Source organism: Pygoscelis adeliae, unplaced genomic scaffold, assembly GCF_000699105.1.
Source record: "Pygoscelis adeliae isolate BGI_AS28 unplaced genomic scaffold, ASM69910v1 Scaffold160, whole genome shotgun sequence".
Lineage (NCBI taxonomy): Eukaryota > Metazoa > Chordata > Aves > Sphenisciformes > Spheniscidae > Pygoscelis > Pygoscelis adeliae.
The window spans coordinates 9,074,355-9,097,893 of record NW_008824035.1 but is presented as its reverse complement, the minus strand read 5'-3'; the positions used below and the strand labels follow the sequence as shown (position 1 = coordinate 9,097,893).

The 23,539-nt window shown below is 35.4% G+C and overlaps 1 protein-coding gene and 1 long non-coding RNA gene across 2 annotated transcripts in view; one reads left to right on the top strand and one right to left on the bottom strand.

The window, feature by feature from the left end:
- Nucleotides 1-22,563, bottom strand: part of ATF2 (activating transcription factor 2) — a 48,176-nt gene extending 25,613 nt beyond the window's left edge. The window contains exons 1-10 of the mRNA XM_009332576.1: nt 22,512-22,563; nt 21,610-21,643; nt 15,672-15,741; nt 14,962-15,031; nt 12,461-12,557; nt 10,568-10,686; nt 8,357-8,485; nt 2,230-2,408; nt 1,796-1,910; nt 1,531-1,617 (exon numbers count right to left, since the gene is read on the bottom strand). Of these exons, the coding sequence (XP_009330851.1) occupies nt 1,531-1,617; nt 1,796-1,910; nt 2,230-2,408; nt 8,357-8,485; nt 10,568-10,686; nt 12,461-12,557; nt 14,962-15,009 (774 nt within the window). The 5' untranslated portion in view covers nt 15,010-15,031; nt 15,672-15,741; nt 21,610-21,643; nt 22,512-22,563. The remainder of the gene's footprint in view (nt 1-1,530; nt 1,618-1,795; nt 1,911-2,229; nt 2,409-8,356; nt 8,486-10,567; nt 10,687-12,460; nt 12,558-14,961; nt 15,032-15,671; nt 15,742-21,609; nt 21,644-22,511) is intronic.
- LOC103924105 lies at nt 4,924-16,164 on the top strand. The gene is made up of 2 exons (XR_663968.1): nt 4,924-5,037; nt 15,910-16,164. It is a non-coding gene; the product is annotated as an uncharacterized LOC103924105 (long non-coding RNA).
- Nucleotides 22,564-23,539: the final 976 nt, after the last annotated feature.

Here is a 23,539-nt window from a genome sequence, read left to right as displayed (position 1 = left end):
ATCACTCAGTAATGTGCTTAGAAACCTAATTTCTTGTCCATCTAAAAAAATTATTTGGAACCAATTCCTCCTGGATTTCACAAAGCAGAATTCAGTGCATGAATCTCCTGACTCTAAGGAATGTGCAATTTCTGAGAAAATAGTTCTTGTTTTCACTTTCTTACATTCTTCTCTCCTGGATTTAAGATAAATTCATCTCATCAGAGCTGGTTACATTTAAATATTTCCTCAGGTATTAAAAGATTCCTTTTCCCATTCCTAGGGGAACAAGGATGCACAGAAACAGACCTTCTTCCTTTCTGTCCTTCTCTACACTATTTTAAAAGTCATTGTGTCCAACAGAGGAGGAAAATGAAGGAAGACCTGACAGCATTAGGAAAAGTCAGTACACTGGTGACCCGCTCTCCACAACAGTTTCAGTATTTGGTGAATGTGGTCTGGTGTGCCCACTATACTGGAATCCCATTACCCCAGAGAGCAGAATAATTAGTGTCCCCAGACTCAGTTTTTCATATTGTGGTTTGAGGAGAGAAAATGGGTAAGGAAAGAAAGCCCACAGGTTTAGGTTGAGAGAAATGAGATATCAAAGGATGTTAAGGGCATCCTCCTGTTTATCAGTATTGATGTACAAAAATATGTTTTATCTAGCAGCACCTATGCATTTATCTAAGCATTTATCTTTTTTAGCACAAAGTAAGAGTCAGAAGAGGAACACTACTTCACAAGACAGATACTGTTTACAGAGGCATCTTGTAAATACGTAAGTGCGTTTAATTATTGTTTACTAATAGATTTTGTATTGCTTTAGAACAGTTGGAACAAACACAGCAAAAACAGAGAAGTAACTACCTAATGTTGCAGAAAATTTTCCAAGAAATTGATTCATTCAAACTACCACCATAACTGGATCACTAATATTAAAAAAAAAACAGAATAAACTTTCTTCTGCTTGTTTTACTCATAATTTTCCCAAATAACCCCCAAAACTGCCCCGACACAACAGAAACAACCTCCACACAAAACAATTTCCTAAGTGTGTCAGTTATACATATCTAATTACAAAACTCTTGCCAAATGGACTATATTCAGTAGAGATCCTGAAAACATTGTTAAAAAAACTTTCCCTTTTCCTAGTTTTTTTAAGAAATATCATATCCTTTGGGAGGCAACATATTCTGCTTCTCTAAAGGTGATGTTCACTGGTACCATGCTACTAATCTTGTCTTTCTTCCACCTAACATTTCCTATCCTCCAATACAAGGAGCAAGAAGGAGTTCAGTTAAAAAACTAGTTCATTTAAAAGAATGATTGAAAATAAGATCAAAATGACCATTAATAACAGAATTAACATAGGCTGGAATTTGAAATAACTGTAAAATAAATGCAGCTGTTATTTTTCTGTTTTTATTTAATTTGTACTTGCAGAATTTAGACTAACAAAAGAAAACTAAAGCTGTTTTAAAAAGCAATAGAATTTAATTAATTTTCTCAAGTTATTCTTCTTGAGGAACAATGGAGTTTTTCACTTACCAATTTAGCCTCAGACTGCACTGGCTGTGGGGAGGAAGGCCCTGGGATTCCTGGGATACTAGGCACCATGGTGACAGGTCTAACAAGCTGACCAGATAAAGTATAAAAATGAAGAAAACCTGAGTATGTTATCATAATAGAGAGCATATGACAGCACTACCCTCTGAAGCCAAAACAGCTATCAAGCTGCTTAAAACTAAGTTCTATGCTGCACTTATGCAAATCTGCTCCACTTTCAAATTAATATAGCATCATGCTTACTTACTGGAACTGCAGCAGGGACATGCACATTAGAATTTGTGATAGATGCAGGAATAGCAACAGGCATGGTTTGTCCATTAGGAAGATGTAACAGCAGAGGAAAAGGACCTGGAACTGGACTGAAAAAGGAATGAACTATATAAAAGAAAACTTATCCAGAGAAGAGAACAAGTTTACATATTATTTTAAATTGGTTTGTTTGTTTACAGTTGTAATATTTATTTGGAGATCAAAAATATGAACTTAGCGATGTGGAGAACATGGAATTATATTTCACATGTAGTGAAAGTTGTATGTTTCATATGTAGTAAAGCACCACATTACACCAAAGCATCTCAAATTTGTACGTTAACTGCAGAAGCAGTAACTGAAAGTAAACAAGACAGAATATATTCAAATTCTGTAAGAAAACATTTTACTAAGATTTATGTAACTTACACTATTGGTCTGTTAGAGGATGGAGCCTGGGTAATAACAGTACTTGACGTTGGTGATGGTATTGCCTGCTGAATAATAACACTTGAGTCAGAACTCGTAAGTAGCACATTAGGAACCTGTAGCGATGCTGGACGAACTATTGTTGATGTAGGCTGTGCGGTCTGCTGCAGTGACACTTCCTGAGGAAAAACAAACTTTAATCAGTTTGTAAAATACAATTATAGACCGTTAATTCTGACTGTCAAATGAACACAGTTTGATGAAACAGATCAGAATTTCTATAACATTATGCAAGTAGAATCAGTTATACAATTAAAAACATTCCAAAAAACCCCTTTGGATGAATCATTTAAACCATCAAAGTGAAATTGTTTCAACGACAGTGATTTTAGTTTTATGATAAACCCTGCCTCAATTTATGCTAAGGCTAGTATTACTTGTAATTCAGTTTTGATCAGGTATTAAGTTTTTTTGCCAAGAAACCCATGGTGCTATCAGCACCATCATGTCGACCCACACTCTAAATAAGGAAAACATTTTATGGTGGCCTTATGTACATTTCGGTTTCAGTCCATTGTTTGGGATTTAAACAAGAGAAACAAAAGAATTTTATGGTTCAGTAAAAAGGAATGTGTCTTTTTTTTTTAAGCCTTTATCCCTTACCCACGTACTGCTCTTAACTAGAGTGCTACTAAGATAAAAATCGGAGTGTTACATTCATAGCTTTGCAAAATATATGCATATCCTGATGCAGAAGCAATGATTTGAGCACAGAAATTAAATTTTCTTAGTTGCAAGTAAATAGTAGACAGAATTGACTATAGTTCTTAGCTTAGCAATCAGGTAAAGTACGTTATCAATTAAAATGTAGTACCTGCACCTGCTGTTTCAAAACCCAGAAATGCCTTATGGTAACCAATGCCTTCTTTCTCAGGAAACCCTTGATATTGTCAGACTTCAGATTTACCTTCAGACAGGATTTTTCCAAGTTATTTATTCTTCTGACACTAGCTACTGCAATCAATGGCACATAAAACTACACTCTTAAGACCAGCAGACTTTAGTTGCTCCACTGTTAAACCGTAATTCAAAGAGAACATCTCATACCTGTGTCATACAGGCTACATTGATTACCATTTGCTCTGAATTAAGCTTAAGTTTTTAAAATTCATCCACAAAGCTTTAAGTAATAAGGTCTTAGCTGTCTTACAGATTGTTTTTCTTTTTACACATCCATTGCAAAATGTGTGCACTCCTCTTGAGCACTTCATAGAACTGTAAGTGGGCTGGCAAACTGTGCGCTTTAAAAAAGAAAGGACTTCAGATGATGAAATTTTCTCCCTTCAAAAGCTCAGAGGCTAGATTTGCCATCAGGATTCATTAGTTCGTTCAGGCTTTTCCCCAAGGGACCTAAAAGACTGTTTACAGTGAATGAGAGTTTTTGGAGAATAACAGTATTGAGGAAAGCAAGAATTTTTTCGTTAGTATTAATTTGGCGTATTTATAAATGTTATAATATTTGAACACAGTACCTAGAATTACAGATGAGCATTCAGTCAAAAGAAGAAAACATCCAGTATGGAATTGCAAAAACAGAAAAAAAATTGGGAAGAGTTGACTAATGCATAGTCTTAGGACAGGATTAAACACTCCTTTGCAAATAAGGAATTTGGTGTAACAGCTATACAGATCTTATTCAGTGAGAAGAGCCACAGCGAAAACGTAAAGGAGATTGAACTGCTTGACTGTGGGAAATTAGAGGAAGGCATAAGGGGAGAATACGTGCCCTGATAATCTTTTGGCACTGGTCAATGCAGAAATTAATATTGTATCACTCTTCACTGGTTTCATCTTCACCCTTTCCTGCCTGCTGTTTGCCACTATTACCTGTCTCATTACTGTGGGCAAGGAGCTGCTAGAAAGTCCATTTCCATTGTAGGGATCTGACACAGGAACACACATGTTTGCCCCTAACAGCCAACAGAGGTGTAAGAGCTCTTTTTCTTGTTCCTCCTTTCACCTGAAACATCTTCATACATGGTAACCACATACATATAAAAGTATATGTACAAATATAAATTTAGATACATGAACGCCATAGAATAAATAGCTATGGCAAAGTAATTCTAATTCCCATAAAAAGGGAGAAAAAGACAGTTGGCTAACAGCAGCCATGGAGCCATGTGTATAGCTTTAATACAAAAATGTAAACTAACCAGATATTCACACATTCTCAACAACAGTAATGCCGTAACAGCCCCTTCTGTATGGATCTGTGCGAGTGGCTTCTATAAGTACCTCTGCGTGTGGATGGGGAAATAGCTACCAAAATACAGAAGGCCAAGAAGAGAAGCGCTGAGAGGCAGTGTGTGAAAGTCTCCCAAGAATGGATAAGCTCCAGCGAAAACCGGCCCTGTTGAATTTGCAACGATTTATAAACTCAGAACACCAGCTGAATCGGTATGCTAGCATGAACATGCTGTACAATTCAGACGACTTCCAAAACCACTATATGTGAACAAAGACTACAGGATTATATATACACTTGATGAAAGAATGAACCCCTTGAAGGACTTTCACAGAAACACAGAATGGTTGGAGTTAGAAGCAACCTTTAAAGATCATCTAGTCCAACCCACTTGCCGTGGGCAGGGACATCTTCAGCTAGATCAGGTGGCTCAGAGCCCAGTCCAACCTGACCTTGAACACTTTCTGAACAGCTATCTAGAAGTCACTGGCATGTCAGTTAAGACCTTCCACCTCTGAGCAAGCGGCTGGGATTGGCGTCCCAACTGTTGCTGCAACCAGGTAACTATGTATGAGTGAGCGAGTAAGTTATGGCACTCTGTGAATACTTACTGGCTATTAATAACAAGAGCTTAGTTAATGGGCGTTCTAATAAATACTGACTGTAAAACTGGGCCTCTCCCTGGCTTGATCCCCTACTAGGAAAAAGGCGATTTGCAACTTTTAGACGAAGTGCTCTATGGAAACCAGATTTCAGCAATGGTTGGAAGATTAATGTATAAAATTCTGAAATAAATCTATAAAATTCTGAAAACAGAAACCTCATATGCACACAATTATTTCTGTGTGTTATTAAAGACAGCATTCGTGCTTTGTTTCAAGGATCAGAAACAATCCCTAACCATTAAAGGAATAACACATTTACTGACCTGTGTGTTTATACAGTTGAAAACAAAGTATTTTCAACTTCCCCTTTACTTCTTACACTAACTTGCTCTATGCTACACTCGGAAAAGTGCATGCATGTGCTAGTTATTGCAACAATGTAAGAAGAATGGATCTAAAGGAAACTGACATTTTATTAGCATATAAAAACAAAACCATAGGCACACTGGTCTGATAGAAGATACTAATTGGTCATCAAAGCATTGCACTAATGCAGTATAAATTTTGTATGAAATGAAATAGTTTGTAAATATATTCTGCTAAAGAACAGGAAAAATAGAGATGAATTTGCAATCATGAGATTAAGCCAAAATGATCTTACCTTTACCCACCTTTACAAGAAAGACGTTTAAGCCCATTCAAAGATACTAAAAACTTATTAAAAGGACCCTTCCAACCCTTCTATTCTTGAAACTAAAAACCACTGAATTGGAAAATATTTTACAGAAGAGGATAGTTACTTTATTTAAGAAGTGTTTTCAGAGATGCATAGTTGCAAGTATTTGGCATTTAATAGCAAATATCATGCGATAACTTCCTAATGCTATCAATGAATACACAGAATTCTCTATACAGAAATGTAGATGGCCAGAACTAATACTGTAATTGATTATTACTGTAAGAAAACAACTGGTGTTAAAATAATTAAGTTAGGCATTTAGCTATCTGACAATAACTAAGCAATCTGTGAAACTCTGTTGAGGGTCACCCTTTAAAGCACTGTTAATAAGCAACTATGAGTTTGAAAGCTCTCAAAGAATAAATTAGGTTTCATTTGCTTATTATTTTAAGGTTAAAAGGCTTTATATACTTCTAATTATATCTTGGTCTATTCAAAGCAGAATATCAACTCTTACTGAAGCCTAATAGAACTCAGGGAACTCTCGGAAAACTAGGAAAAGAATTAAGCATAATTTTTTAAGAGTCTAAGAAATTCCTTTGACAACTACAAGGAAAATTAGAACTGTCTTGCACAAACATTAACAGGCTGTAATCATTTAAGGCTACTAGAATATATTCAGCCAATGAAATGGTTACAGTGGCATATATATTTTAAAACCAGCTATGCCCTGAAAAAAAAACCCTTCCCTCCTTCAATACATCTACAGAAGGAGAATATAAAAATCTAACTGAGAAAACAGCAACACTCTGCTCACATTTCTCAACTTCTGCAGACCACATTCAGCAGCAGCACACTCCAAGCAGCACCCTCATCCTTGCTCAGCTTGTCTCTACAATCAGACATGAGAACAGCATTGAGCAGCAGCAGCTTTTCACTTCAGCACTGTTACAGTGACAACACTGAAATTACATCATGAATGAGACAAGTTTATAAGTACTGCCAAGCATTGAGATATAATTTTCACTTGTAATGATGCTAATGAGATACTGAACCACTACTGTATAAAGACACTAATATTATCTCCTGCCAAAATTAGAGTACTTAGAATAAATATTCGCAGTGAAAAAAACAAACTAACCTCTGAAATAAAGAAGAAATGAAATAGAGAAGACTTAAGATTTGGACTATGATTTGCTTAATCTAAGCAGCTCTTTACGTGTATTCCTTTAAACAACTTTTACTATTTTTGAGACTACATGGTTGCCTTGATTACCTATGATTACTCATCCTTGCTAACTGATAAAACTCAGCGAAGCTTTGTAAAGACAAATCTGAATTGAAACTCTTAAACTTCTGTCACACACTTAAGGCTCTTCTTATACTGGTGCCTGTTGGCAGGATAAGAGAAGGGGTGCAAGTTGAAACCAAAGAGGTTCAGACTGGATCCAAAGAAAAATGCTTTCACCACAAGGACAGCCTGGCATTGGAACAAGTTGCACTGAGAGGTTGTGCAGTCTCCCTTCTCAGAGGTTTCAAGCCCAGACTGCGTAAAGCCCTGAGTAACTTGGTCCGATCTCAGAGCTAACCCCTGCTTTGAGGAGGAAGTGCGACCAGGAACTTCCTGCAGTCCCTTCCAACCTGAATCACCCAGTGATCCTAAAAAGTCCTGCTGATTTCTGGGAATAAGGTAGCCAAGTCCCTCAAATGCAGACTGCCCACTGAAGATGCACATAGAAAAAAGACTGACTGGAGCAACCATATTGCTTTATTATGTTCTGCTCCTAATATTTTTATTTATTGAAATAGGAATAGAAATAATTAATTCATTTCACTGATTTTGCTTCATTTTGTGTTCTTCAAGAGAACTCCACATGATGAAAACACTGCAAGTCACGTATTGAAGTTATCATTACTATTAAACCATTTATTTCTTTAGAGCAATAGTTCTAAAACTGATTTGACTGCAACATCCTCTAGTGACAGACAATACCTCAGTCTTCTATGGGTATTCAAGTAAACACTAAACAAGCAAATGCCCAAGATCACCACTTTTAAACGTACTGCTATAGTCTAAGGAGTATAAAATTTGAAACAAAATTATCTGGTGCTTAGCTTTGAAAGACAGCCCATTCAGCCCTGTACATTTGTGTAGAACATCCCCTGCTGTTCTACAAAACAATTTATGGTAAAACATAGGGTAAACATAAAAATGTACACATGAAAAGTCTCAAACTGTTGACATTATTTAAAAAAAAATTCAAAGAAACTGAACTTTCTTTGCTTTTTAATGAATGATGATGCATAAAACAGAATAAAGAGCCCCTTTAAGCCTTTTCTAACATAGCATGAATAGTAAATTTGATTTCCTTTCTGACTTTACTGGATGGCCAGTGTGAGGCAAAGAAATAAGTACAGTGAGCAAAGCTAACTAAATAATTGAACAAATTAAGTACATATCCACAGGAATACGGCAAACGAAAATTCTTTTCCTTTCAACCAGCTAAGTAGTGTGGCTATCATCATGTACAACAAACTTACAGATCATCAGAAGATTCGAAAAATGAATTAGAAAAAAAAAAAAAGGGTTCTGACCTTTTCATCATTGGTAGTAGACTCTGGATGAGGTAAGGGACTATCTTGATGAGTTGTCTCTACAACAGAAGGTTCTTCAATTTTATTTCTTATAATTGGTGTTGCAAGAGGAGACAGATCTAGAGGCATCTAAGAGCAACGATGTAAAACAACATTACTGAATCTCTAAAAAATTAAAATATGCAAGAAAATGTAAACAACTGAAGAGAAATATCAGCCTTATAACAACAGGGAGGTGCTGATGTTTGGAAGATCTTGATGCAGATGCATTGCTAGTCAAGGCTATTTTTCCAGCGTCTGCATGAATACCAATCTTCAGTAACACTTTGTCTTTCAACACCAATGTCACACTACGTATTTTCTTCTTGAGAATTAAAAACACTCTTAAAGTTTTCTTTTCCCAAGAGTCACAGGAAAATTATAGCTGAGGAAGGACTGTGCTACACTTAAAAATTACAGATAAAGGAAGGTATTATCCTTCTATAAATTATTATATCACATGCCACAAAGCACAAAATCCTAACTGCATTTCCAAATTAATAAAGCTGCTGTGGGCAATTAATTTCAAAGTTATTGCAGCAAATAATTATTGAAAAAGCAAGTTTTATAATACGACAGATGTAACCACCAGGACATCTGAAATGCCACAAAGAAATTAAGTTACAAAAATACTTAAAGCATTACTATAGATTTGAAAGTCTACACTCCTGTCTAGTATGCTATCTAAATACTTTTGGAAGAAACTTGCCCCATAGCTCATCTTCTATTTATGTTCTTCCAGATGCTTTTTTTCAATTCAATTCCTAGTTTTCCTATGGAATATATTACTAATGGGCAGGGAAGACTGTTAAAAGTGAAATCTCTTTTCACACCACATCTGAATATGAAATACTACAGAAAAAACCCTAAATATCAACCCACTAGAAAGTGTGCTATTATGGTAAATTTTTCTACCCCTTGCCATGTTTGTTTATGTATATTAATCAACCAGAGATATGGAAGGACTGTGTTTCTTCTCATTACACAGAAGGCAGCTTGGAAAATTAATATCAATTAAAGAAATTGTTAAAATATTTAAAATATTTTGCAATACCTATAACCTCCTCCAAGGTAGTGGTGAGTTACACAGAAAATACGGTATTAGTAAATCCAGAATCGTCATTACCATATGTAGTGTTTTAAGAACAGTTAGCATAGGCCAATTAAAAAAAGAAAAATTAAAAAAATCATGACTTGGTATAGTTGCAGTAATGAAACAAGGGTGAGGCTTTGTCAGGAATGGATAATAATCCATCCTATTCACAAGTACCTATCAAAATCTTTACTGAAACAAAGAAAATGCAGACACTGATTCTGCAAAATCTGTATATATGAGTATAAAAAGGTATTTTTTATCACTGCCTATGGAAGTCAACCAAAGGCAAAATTATTCAAAGTGGGCATTGAACAAATTTTTTCATTTGCAGAAGTGTTTAAATGTTTGGGCCCCTAACCAGTTATGACTGGGAAGCACTAAAATAAATAGAAGAAACCACATTTAAATGTATGGGAAGTTCCTCATAAAAACATGAAGTTGTTAAACGGATACAGTCCAAATTTTTCTTATATTTCAATCTGTACATTAAAAAAAGTAGATGTTTAGGTTGTGATCAGTAATTTCTAAGCAAAAGTGATTTCAACACATAGCAAATATAATTATAACCAAATGACTGACACTTCTTTAAATGTAGTCAGTATTTAACTCTCATTATCATTACTCTTGACTTGTAGAATAACACCAGTATTTTAAAACTAATCAAAATAATCAGTGTTCACATATTATTCTTTTCACATGGGTTTCTTGCAAATGTTTTTCTTTCTGCAAAAACTCTTTACTTTTCAGACTTATTTTTTGCTTATTCAGGGCCTAATGAAATTTCAGTCAAAGCTAATGATTAACTTCAACATATATAGACTAGATACTTAAAGAATTAAGACAAAGTCGATGTGTCCCATTATCCATGCTAACTATGGAAGATTAATCAGGTAAACTAATCTTCAGAAGAGTTATCTTAGATTTGTATTCTCTCCTTACAACATATATAAGCAGCTGGCAAATGATTATTGGTATAGTTTAGAAGGCAATATGTAAATCCAAAGTTTGCTTTTTTAAATGGAATTTCTGATATGAAAAAAGTAGAAGCTCTGAGAAGAAAAAGTTTTTGAACATACTTTCTTAATGTCATCTTCAGAAGCCTTTTTAAACTCATTTTCAAAAGGACTTGCTAATTCATTGAATAAGCCCACTTCTTCACAGTTCTTCAAGAATCGTGTTGGTGTTGGTGTCTGATCTGAAATGAACAATTTTATTTTTAATTTTATTTCAAAATACCATTTATGAACCTACTTATCATAAATATTTTTCAGAATAAAAGCAAACAGAAAGAGATGATGTGGTTAAGAACTCTCTTATGCCTTGCAAGCAGGCTCCTTTCTGCCTTGCAGGGAAGCCAACCAGAAGGCATACTCCACCTGCTGGAGACAAGCAACTGAGGTTTGTAAACCAGTAAGCCCCTTACAGTTAGTTTTGGGAGGGTATCAAAGCATTTCTTCTGTCTGTGTCCAGAAACCAGAAGGAGCTATTCTCAAGTGCCTAGTCTAGCACAGCAGATCACTTCAGTGAGCAAGCAGACTCTATTTTCAAATAAAGATAAGGCTTACATGAAGGCTTAAATTAAAAAAAAAAAAAAAAGAGGAAAAAAAAAGAGAGAGAGAAAAGTGCACAGCTCATGGACAGTTTGTTTCTTCTCGTCTTCTTCACTACTGAAAACAGTAGTGATTACTTTCAAGGGCGTGGAACTTCTAAAAGGAAGTAAAGTGTCATATCATACACAAGATTGTGTTGACTCCTATGATGTCTGTATAGTCAACCTGGAACCATAAGACTTCTGGCATCCGGCTGACTACTGCATGAAGCAGTTTCAAAAAAGTCTTTCTATGAAGTTTTTGTTATTATGTAAATTCCCCTTATTTCACTATTATTATCAGGTCAAAATTAACCACATCTGCCACAAAGTTACCTGCATGTAAAACACTGTAGAGCGGTATTATGTGCACCTTACTAGTAAGCTGGTGTTTACGACTAACAAGTTCATACGTTGGCATGTGGCTGCAAAGAGACAGACACTGCCATGGTTTCATTCTCAAACACCTTATTATTTGACAGGTCCCCTGTCTTACGGTATAGTTGCCTAGGATCATGTTTAGAATTTTAAAATGTGTAACTGCTGGTTTAAGAGTAACAATTTTTTTGTCTGCTCATCCTAACAAATTAGCCACTTTCAAGGAAAAAAAATTCTGAAAATGTCTGAAAGCCTTTGTGAAGTTCATTTAGGCTGTTCCACCACTGAAAAAAAACCAGTCTGACTATAACTTTAGAATAATTAGCATGTGCTATCTTCATTCAAGAACTTTAAAATCTGTAATGCAATCAATCATCCATTGGCGATTACTTCTGATCCTGGACAAACAAAAAAGTTAGTTACAACTGACCAAGTGTATACCATGAATTCAGAGGTGGAAATACAGTAAAAGTATTTTGAATTTAAGCTAAAATTAAACAAAAAAATTTTTATCTTTCTTCTCCTCCTATCCCATTTAAAGAATAATTACCAATTCATTCTTCTAATGTCACCATAGTATGTAAAAAACACTATATATTTTAAAATTTAAGAGACAAGTAATATCAATGAATAATTAAAACTTAAATACAGTTTAATCTAGTTACAGATCCTGTTAGGTATAGCCTTTATTAGTGTGTGTTCTTACTGAATGCTTATTACATAATTTAATCAATTATTAAAGTATTGATAGTTGAAAAATATTTAGATTATATATCCAATCCAAATAAAAGTTACTTATGGAGAATAATATTGGCTTCGAATTCTGACAAAAGCTAATTTTGTATGAAAATATTGCCTAAGCACACATTGCAGACAGCTATAGTGAAGAAAATGTTTCATATCCTCTTAACATACGTCTATGCATTATGTACAAAAAATACATAAAATGTATGCCCATTCCAGGAGAAAAGTGAATAAACTAGTTATAAAAGTATATACTAACCAGCGACAATGACACTATCATTACGAGCCGGACCAAATTTCAGTGTCATCTCATGTTTATGTTTATGGACAGCCAAATGATCCTCATTGGTAAAACGCTGCAGCAGAAAGTTTTAAGAAATAGTTGTAATTTTGAGTGTGAACAAAGTAAATGCAATTCTACAGAAAGTAATTTTTATGACACGTAAAACTATCATTACTACGTTAACAGACAACCCTCTTAGGCAGATACATCTTGCTTCTTGGTCAACAGTACCAAGCAGAAATATTATAAAACTCAAATGATGTTCATAGTAACAAAACAGTAATGATATCAGGGAAATGGTCGTGTAAGGACCTGCATTCATCAAAAGTCCAAGATAAAATTTCAGAGTGCTGCAGACTTCATCAACTGTTAGCAAACTGCCATTTGCTATACTAATGGATCTTGACAGTATTTAGTAATTGATTACCACTATCTGATTTCTGTATTGTGTATTATCACAATAATGAGAATTGATCTGTAATCACAAACACAGACTTCACTGTATTTAATAGCGTAAAAATAAAATAAAGTATAGATCCTGCCCCTGACCATTTACTATGTAAAATAAGAGGCAGATAGAATGGGAAATACTGGAACAATGTCAGACAACTGAAAAGCTGTGAATGAACTAAACTTATCAGCATTTTAAAAATCTCTCAAATTTTCAGAAGTATGCCAGTTTTGTGCATACTTCCCCCCAAATTTGGGGCACATTCTATAAAAAAAGCAGTAAGCAGACAAACTAGGTGCTGTAAAATGGATATTCTTACTTTTACTAATTTGGAGTTTGCTATGCACCTGTAATTGTGGGTAAAGTTAGTGTTTCAATTGAGATAATCTAAGAAAATGTTTCCCAAGATGCAGGTTTCTAAAAAGAACACATTTTACAAAATATTCAAATTCTTACTTTGTGAACATTTGAGTCCCAAGTTATGTTTCTGATTATTCCTCAATAATTTAAGTCATTCCACATGTATCTGGTAACAGATACACACCAACTGTCATCTCTCAGAAAACAATACAGAAAGCTTAGCTGACCTCACAGTACAGTCATCCGGAATATTTCTGAGAAAGGACATGTATGTGTAGGGCTGAGAGGGAAATTAAAAACGCAGGATCGCTGAAAGACAGAGTGATACAGGCCAGGCACTTTTTTGTTAGAACTCTGTTGACAAGGGTTCCAAATGCCCAGCTCTCCATAGCTCCTGTGCCTTATCTCTAGATACAGCATAAGCCAGCAACTTTGGTGTTCTATCACACTAAGAGACTTAAGTACATCTCTCTGTCCCCACTATGTGATGGACAGGCTCCTTCAGAGGGAATAGGATCTCCAGATCCTGACTCCCTCTCTCTATTCTATAGTATGAGCTGGCATCTGGAGAAGCCTTGCTCATTTTCAGGGACATGAACTTCTCTCTTCTCCTTCACTGGAATCAAGCATAGCTGTAGCCCCACGATGCATCTTCTATGAGATTTAGTTGCCAAAACACTTCTGACAGAGCTTACATCTAAACGAGATTCAAATAGGATGGGGACAAACGTGTTGCTTAGGAGAAGGCAGTCCTCTTCTGTTACTTTTGATGTCTCTGAACATATCAGCCATAATAAGAAATACTAGTCCTTTCCCACTTTAAATACAGAAGGCTCCATTAATATAACATTAATGCTGTCATTCATCATAAAAACCCCAAGTTTTCAGAATAAAAGTGAAAATATTTTGAACTAAAAATCCAAATAAATCCAAGTGCACTAATATAATGAAAAAAATTCAGCTTGTTTAAGAAATTAATTCTATATGAAGTATGCAGGGATATCCATCATGCAGCAGATAATGCAAATTCATTTATTTTCAGGTTACTAAATTAAAGTGTTAAGACAGCTTCCTTTTAAGCAACCATCTGCTAAAACACTCAATAATATTTTTACTCTTCTACTCACATTCAGCTCTATATCTACTAACGCTATTTAATAGAATACATTAAACCTACAATAGGAATTGAAATAAATTTTGTGGCATGCATACTATTAGCATCTTCCTATATGCAAAAATATACATAAATAAAAATTATGCCATTAAATATTTGCAGTCACCACAGTTGTCAAGATTAGTGACAAGCAAGCTTCACAATGAGCTCCCCACTAACACTGAAATATTCTGAAAAATACAGGTTACCTGATAGAAATTAGGTTGTTTCTTGATTTATTTATTTTTTTAATGAAAGCAAATAAAGCAAGGCTAACAAATGAAATTGTTTTCAGCTCAGAAAGGGTAATTTAAATAGTTTTTTTCTTCTATGGATAGCATTTTCTGAATAAACACAAAAAATGCTAGAAATTCTTGCCGTCACCTGCTTTTCAGCAAAACATAGATACTTTCTACCCATTATCATAAATCCCCTTTCTTCGATCCCCATAAATACGTTTCACTGTTTTACTTTTATTTGATCAATGTTAACAACTTCAAGCCAGACCATTACCTGGCCACATCCAGGGGCAGTGCATAAAAAGGGTTTGTCATCACTCATATTCCACAGGTCGTTGTGCTACCTGTATTAAAATGAGAACGGAACAAATTTTACAAATATTGCAACAAATTATCAATACATCAACATCCACAGGATATTTTAATATTCCATGGGCAAGAATTTCTGCCTTTTGGCTACACCGAGAATCTAAATACCTGGGATTCAAGTAAAGTCTGGATTCCAAGCTCTATCAGGAAGGTACACAAAACCCAATAGAGACATAGTAGGTTTTGAACATGCATCTCAATCGGAAAGGCAAGTATTCGTACGTAACATGACTAATTGCAAAAAGTATCTGAAAACAGTAAGACAACTTGTTACTGAAATAAAAATACACTGTAATAACAATCCAATTCCCACAATTAAAAAAAGAACAAAGCAGCAGACAATACCAAGTAGTCAAGGATATAGTGGCAACAGATGAGAAGGGGTTGATTCCTCAGTCCTTTCATAATCATTAAAGCTCATCTTTAAAGATAAGTTAGCAGATAGCCCTTTATGTAAACTCTTACAAATTTAACTACAAAAACATGTACTTTAGTAATGTTTCAGCTATACAATTGAATTACCAACAGGCTAAAAAATATTTAAGAAAGAAGTAAGAGATATTAATTATATTTTGTGTTGTTTTGCATACTCACCACACATACTAGTACACGTACCTGCCAGATTTCACATATAAACCTGTTTCATAGGGCAAACTATCATATCCTCCTTTTCATGGCAAATGAACTGTAATTGAAAGAATATGTTAATTACTATGCATGCTAAACATGTAATAATACATGATTTTGTAAAGTTAAATGATATAATGCCCACTATTCACCCATGAAACACAACAGTTTTTCAAAGAAATGGTTTACTTCAACACATCCTCTAATTAGTTATGCCTTCTCTCAGACAGAAAGAGATGCTTCTACGCTTTCATCCTGCAAGCACAGAACATCGCAAGGTAGCATCACTCCGCTTCAGGAAGAGAAAGAGGGACACAGATGGGATTGAGCCAACCTGTGCTGGACGATGCATAAAACTAGCATGTGGATGCTGTGACAGCAATGACAAAAAATAATAACGTTCTGGTACAATGAACACATAAAATCAAGATATTGTTGTCACATCACTAAACCCAGTAGTGACGAGTAACTAATCTCAACACTAAAGTTACCTCATTTTAAGGTCAAGTAACAAGGCGGGCCAGGGAGGGGCTGGGGGGGAGGGGGGCGGAATGAATGTACCAAATTAGCTAATTAGCCAGGAGATGACAAGCACTCTCAACCCATCTGTGGCTTTACCCTGGAGGAAATACATTCATCTTTAAATATGAGTATTTGTATGGGGATCTAACAATGTTAGTTCTGAACACTGCTTAGCTTGATGAAGCAAATAAAGATGAATAAACATGTCTTTATGATTAAAGATCATAAGCAGAATAAATCCATCTCTCCCCCAAGAGGCTGGTCATGAAAAGTTGCAAGGCTTCTGAAACTAACCATCCTAAGAATGTATACTTCTGGTATACCATTTAGCACTAGACACAAGACAGATCAAGTAAACATAAGCAAATCATTTAAGACTTAATACCTCAGACACCTGTAGGGAACACGCTACCTGAACCTTTTGCCTGCGCCTGTACAGTAAAAAACTACTGTATAGACTTTTTGGATATTACTTCAAGCAGGAGGAGATCCCAGTGTCCTTGATCATGGGCACCAAATAGCAAAGAAGCAAAACATGGAGTGGAGGAGATTCCAAAGTGTCACTTCTATATATATACTTTCAATAGAATGAGGGTACTGAGCTGAGATCACAAGCCAAGAAGAGATGAATAGCTGCCAGAAACTTTAGAGTCTTTGGCACTGACAACTCAGGGAGACATTTATGTCCCAAAGAAAGGATGCCAAAGCAAATCAGGGATGGAGATTGTTCTGCTGTTCTTTGCAAAGAGTTCATAACGTGTCTCAAGTTTCTGAAGGGATGAAATATTTCTTGAACTGTTCAAACTACGAACTTGGTACTGTCACCAATAAAAAATATTAACAAGGTTATGGGCAAGTTTGAATACTCATGACTAAGGCCTCAGGGTAAAAAATAAGGCCCTTATCAATGAAGCTTTAGGATTACATCCTTATATTATATAGAACGTCAACAGACACTTAAAAGCTATTCCATGAGCTTATTATCCTTGTTCAGCTATGCAACAGTCAGACTTCTGAGATCCCAAGTCAGCCTCCTTTAGATCTCAAAAGGAATTTGCTCTGTTAAACCGTGATCATGGGGCACCACATAGTTATATATGGCTACGATATGCACATTTGGGTATATATTATGAACAGGAGAGTTATATCTGTATCAGAAATGTCTGAAGGTGTAAGAAACAATTCTGGGTTGTTTTTTTTTATCCAAAGGACGAAGATTTTAATTCACAAAAGTGCATGTAGGGCATTTTTTCCACTCTGCTACTATAGCGTGTTGTCAGTCTTTGACAAGTGCATAGTATCAGCCATAAAATCTACTCCATCCACACTGTTAGTATTCTTCTTAGGTCATAAGCTGTAAAGGTCAAATCTGCTCATTTTCTCTTTTAAAAGAATATTACCAAAACACATATTTGCATATGAAGTCATTATCTGGTTCCATGTTTTGGTTTGTGAAGCCTGCAAATTTTGAATGCCTGATTTATAAACTAAAAATCAATCCTTGTGAAAAAGAAAAAAGTGTCATCGTCCTGGCAAAGTTACTGGAAAAAAGTTAGAGATAAATTCATTTCCTGATCTTTGTAATATTATTTGACTGCAGGCCACAAGGAATTTTGTGAGGTAATGCCTTGTAAAAGGATTCCAGCTAACATCTGAGGAAAAAAAAAAGTATCTTGAAGCACTGAAATTTTTGCACTTAAAAGAGAAGTTCACTCAACCATTCCAGCAAGACCTCGGGCATTATAAACCTAAACAGAAACTGGATCTGACAGGATGAGAAAACAAAGGGCCCACGTTCCTTAGTGTAGCCAAATCAGTAAGGATTGTATTTACCAATTACAAAGACAAATGCAAAGCTTGCACCTAGAATGAAATAACTCCATGCAACGGTGCAGGCTGAGGGCCAAGTGGCTGTCAAGCAGCTTCGGGGCAGAACCTGTAACTCCTGGTGGACAACAAACTGAACACGATTCAGCATCATGTCACTTGCAGCATTGAAAGCTAACAGCCTACTGGGCTGAATTAGCAAGAGCATAGCAACCAGATGAAGGGAAGTGATCATTCTCCTTTGTCTGGCACTCATGAGGCTACAGCTGGAGTGCTGTGTCCAGTTTTGAACCCCTCAAGACAGATGACAAACTGGAGAGGAACCAGCAGGGGCCCCACCAAAATAGTTAGGAGGCTGGACTATTACATGCAAGAGGAGTATCAGTAAGCAAGGATCTACTTGCCGTCTTACACCACCTTATCTATTGTTATAGAGAAGACAGTTCCAGACTCTGGGTAGCGTACAACAAAAGGATGAGATGCAACATTTACAAGCCACACCAAGAAAGTTAAGAGCAAGTGTAAGGGGAGGGGGGAAAAAAATAAAAAAAAGAAAAAGAAAAAAATCACACAGTGAGGGCAGCTGAACACTGGAACAGGTTGTCCAGTGGGGCTGGGGAATCTCCATCCTTGGAGATATTCAAAATTTGAGTGGATGAAATTCTAAGCAATCCAAGATAACTCTGAAGTTTGAAGTATACCATAAAGACATCATAGCTAGAAGCAGAGGTGAACAACAGCAAAAGACAATCCAAATTGGAGTAATGTTCTGACAGCTTTAGAAGACTTCGCATGGTTAACTTTACAGCCCAACAACTAAAACTGTTGCTGCCAGGGAAAACAAACAAACAAACAAACAAACCCCATCCTTTGCCTCCTCTTTTTCTTCTGTATGGTTTGTTGCCTGACAGGAATAACAAGACTAACACACAGAAGGCAAATTTTCAGAAAAGATGTTTGTGATTGCCACTTTGATTTCAAAAGGCTATTGGAGACTGACTGCTCTAAGAGAGAATATCACAGTAAGAAAGAAGATTTAGAAAATACTCTTCCCCTGAAAACCAAAACAGCAACTTAAACGCCATCTTGACAAAAATGTTACTCACCCGACCAAATGAGAAATAAAGTATGTAAACTGCTAACCCAATCGCTAGAGATGAATTATAGCCACCTTGGATTGTTACCCAGGCAACAGCAAACACCTTGTCCCATAGAAAAAAGATGGTTCCTGAAGCAATCCAATCTGAATGTGAAACTCCAGCCATAACTTCTCTCTTCAGATAAACTGAACAGTTCAGTGAAATCATTCTTACAACAGTCCACTGAACTGCAACTTTCTTCTGTAAGCCTTCCAACCCTAAATTCCTTTCAGTAGCATAAAGAAACCCATATGTAGAATTCTTTTGAGTTACACTGAGAAATAGGATCAGAGCTGAACATGGGAAAACCATGAAATAATCTCGGCAGTATAATCAACTTCGGTACTTAAACCAGAAAGTAATCTGGCTTTTTTGGTGTTTGTTCCATACTTTCAATGCAAAGGTAAAATACTTTCACATCATGCCTATTTAAAATGTCATAAGCCTCTTTCATCACTTTTGGAAAGCAAATAGTACAGTAAAATATATAAATAACTATATATACATGTTTAAAATATATATAATACAGAGAAATAAAAACAGGTTTGCAAGCAATTTACTAATATTTAGGACAGTGTGCTTATTTAAAAAATAAAGATGTTTCTATAAAACGTCACATGTTTATCTAAATGTGCTACAAAAATAGCTTCAACAATTATTTGTATATTTTTATAAGATGTTAATTAAACATCTTAGGTACACTTTCTGGAAACTATTACTACATACTCTGAGGCTTGCTTCTAAAATACCTTCCTGTAGACAATTTGTAAAAGAATAGAATCATACACTGACTTAAGCAACGTCTTGCTGGCTTATTTTACTGGCAAAGGTTCTTCTGTTTTCTCTTAACTCCCTACATACAGCAGCATGGAAAACTCAACTGACACCTTGTTTCAATTTTTTTTTTCTTTTAAACATTTAAATAGTTGTTTAAAGATGTATACATATTGATAATCATTGCAAAAACCTCTCCAAATTTGCTGAGAAAAATCATTCTTCACACATACCTCGGAAAGATTCATCAGACTTGCAGCTAAAGCCTCTGAACGCTTTACCTGTATAAAGCATGCTGTATGCCAGAAGACCTCTATGTACTAACCTGCTCATGGGCTGTGCAGTCTTACCCTTTAATTACTTATTCTAAGCACTGTAGCAACACAGAGACTGCCCTCCTGTAACGTCAGGGCTGACACAAACAGCATGGAAGAAAACAGCCTGAACTGAACACAGAAAAGACAGACAACTATAAACACACAGAAAACCCACAAAAAACAAATCTTGAAACTTTTCAATGTCAGCACTCCTCTACTGGCCAGCAAGCAAGCAGAGATGCACATTCTCACAAGTGTGTCACGCCCCTAAACTGGACAGTCCATAGAGGACAATCTGACAGTCTGCCAGCTACAGTAGTAGCTGATTTATCTACTGCTGCTTACATGTGATGCAAACCCAAGTTTTGCAGCTAGACTGACCACTCACACGTGGCTCCAACTCAAGAAACATCTGTACGTTCTGGTTTGAAAAAAATGAAAGTTGGACAAAAATTGTATTAGGCCATAGAGACAAATCAGAATTATAGTAGTCCATCAGCATCAAGTCTCCCCTGGGTCTTTACATTACAAAGTGCTTAAGTTACAGTATCAGTGATGTATTTTCCTACGGATGTTTGCATTTCCTCAAGACCGATCATGTCTATTCAACACTTCCTTTTATTCTTTACATTTGATCTGGGATTGTGCCCCTTTTTACTGCAAGATACAAACCCTTACTGTATACAGAATTATTAACTCTTAGTAAGCTTTTCTGTAGATCTCATCAGTGTGTAATTGCTTTAGGTAGTATAAGGTTTTTAAGATTTTACTTTAAAGCTTCATTTTATAACAGGAAACTGAAGCATAAAAGGGCAAGGTCAAAATTTTTCAAAGTCTTTATCGACTTTAAGAGTTCTACTTGAGGTGCATACTTTTTCAAAGTAAAGTGGACTGAATATATTTGCCACAGTAAAGAATAACATTCTCTTAATGGTTACCTGAAGAGCTGAATTTAGTGTTTTACTTGGCTTCATACAAGAATTTTAACAGACATGCTTCTTAGATGAAAAAAGAAAGTGGCTATTTTTGTTTCCCAAATTTAAACACTTCTAAATTAAAAGAGACGGCTTTCTCATGCAACCAAACAAATCAATGCAAATCAAAATGAACAGGGCACCTTTTATACTTTCAATACTTGCATACAGCATGCACAGCATAAATTTTAATCACCTCCCACGTTTGAGCCTATCTTTATTTCCACAATTTTCTACAGAGGCAGACTTGCAAGTTTTGCTTTCAGTAAAAATCAGAAGTTAGTACGTAGAATACGCTACTTAATAAGAAGTAACATAAAATAAGTAAAATAAAAATTTGTATTTGAAAGGAAAAAATCATTGCTCCACTTACCTGGAGGGACTGGAACAGCTATTTTTTCAGCTTCCTATAAAGCAAAAGAAGAAAGGTGAAGCAAAAGTGGTGCAATTAATACTTGACCATTATAGTCCACTTTCAAAAGTGTTCTGGCTGACTGTATTTGCATAATGCCTTAGAATTCAGCATTCCTAAAAAATAAAACTGAGCAATGAAGAGAATGGAGGAGAAAAAATTTGAAAAATGAAAACATTCCTCCTCAAAAAGAAAGTGGGATCACCAGAAAGTAGCTCAGTAGATTCTGCAAGAAAACTATAAGCCATAGTCCAGAATATTTAAAGGTTGTAAACCTCAAAAACTGGCAAACAGGAAAATGGGAGCTCCTTCTTCACACTTCACTGCGTAATAGAATGGTTGTGCTATTTCCTAGAAGACACATGATCTGTTTCAGAGAGTTCTGGGGAAGAATAAGGAAGAATGTAATGCCTGTAGCATAATGCTCAAGATTTTTTCTTTAAAAAAATCAAATGTTGGGCACTTCTTGCTGATGTTATCAGTTAACTGCTTGTAACTAATGTCTAAAGTTAATTCCATACCTTCCATAGTTCGTCTAAGATTCTATAAAGGGGAGAGCATCTGGACAAGAAGAAAAGATGCAAGAAGTGAGGACAACTGACTTAACAAGTTCAAATAAGAACAAGAAAGCCAGCTGGACAGATAGTCACATGTACAGAAACAAAGCAATTAAGTTACTTCAGTTTTACTGAAGGAGCAGGCTTTTCGCATATGAAGATACATTTCTGGTAAACAGAGAGCACTAACGGAATAAGGAAAGGTCCTTAGGCCTAACGCTTCCTGTTGACTGAATATGGCAGCTCCTAAGTCAAGCCCCTGGCTTAAGTATTTTTCAGAGGTGCCTTGATCTTTCTTTGACTTACTGGAAATTCATGCTGTGTGAGTACAGCTCTTGTAGATAAGTGAAAGGCCGATGAACCTCAGAGAAGAAATATACAGGGGTTAATATTCCACCGATCTTTTCACAATTTGCTTAGAGAGATATTAGGACTTACCTTCCCCAGCTCATTTACCTAGGTTTGAACGTCTTAATATCGCCCATCAACCTAACAAGCATTAGAAATCCAATCTCCTTTTGCTATATTACTTTCAACAAATAAAAAAAAAAGCTTAACAAAAAGTTACTTCATTTTTACATTTTTTCAGATTGCATCCCTGAAGTATAAAATTGAATACAATAATTAAGAATTTAATTTAAAAAAATCTTTAAATATATCACAAATATCCCACTACAGAACTCCCATTGCTCATTAAAACAGAATGATCTTTTTCTTTCCTGTAAGCAACAATATAAATGACCATTGGCATTTACCTAGAAAGGGAAACATACTATATTGCTTGGAAGAACTTACTGAAGAGAAGCTCCTATCTGAACTGAAGCTAATGGAAAAGTTCTCAGGCTGAATTGAAACTGACACAGAACAAAGCTGGAAACAGTACAGCATAAACTTGAAAAAAAAAAAATTATTGCATAATTATTAAATATTGACTCATCTTTCTATCACTAACTATATCCAATGTGTCCTTAAAGTGCATATTATTGATTTGAAACAAATGTAGTTAACTTATGCAGGAGGACAATAATAACTTGAAATCTATTCATTATTTCAGAAAAGAAGTTAATAGTTTTGAATCACATTTGCTCCTCTGAAAACAGTTAATGCATTATTTTCATAGAGAAATTCAAGATTATTTTAAGAAATGATAAAAAATGTTGATATTAGAAATAACATATAAACTTTTAATTAGTAAACCTTCTCAGAGCTAAAAATGTGCATTTGTAAGTTTAAACTAATTAATAGTGGAAGGAAAAAAAAGAATAGCTGATGACAGAAAAGGAATTTTAGGCACTAGATACACCCAAAATTTAATTAAATGAGATTCAAAAGAA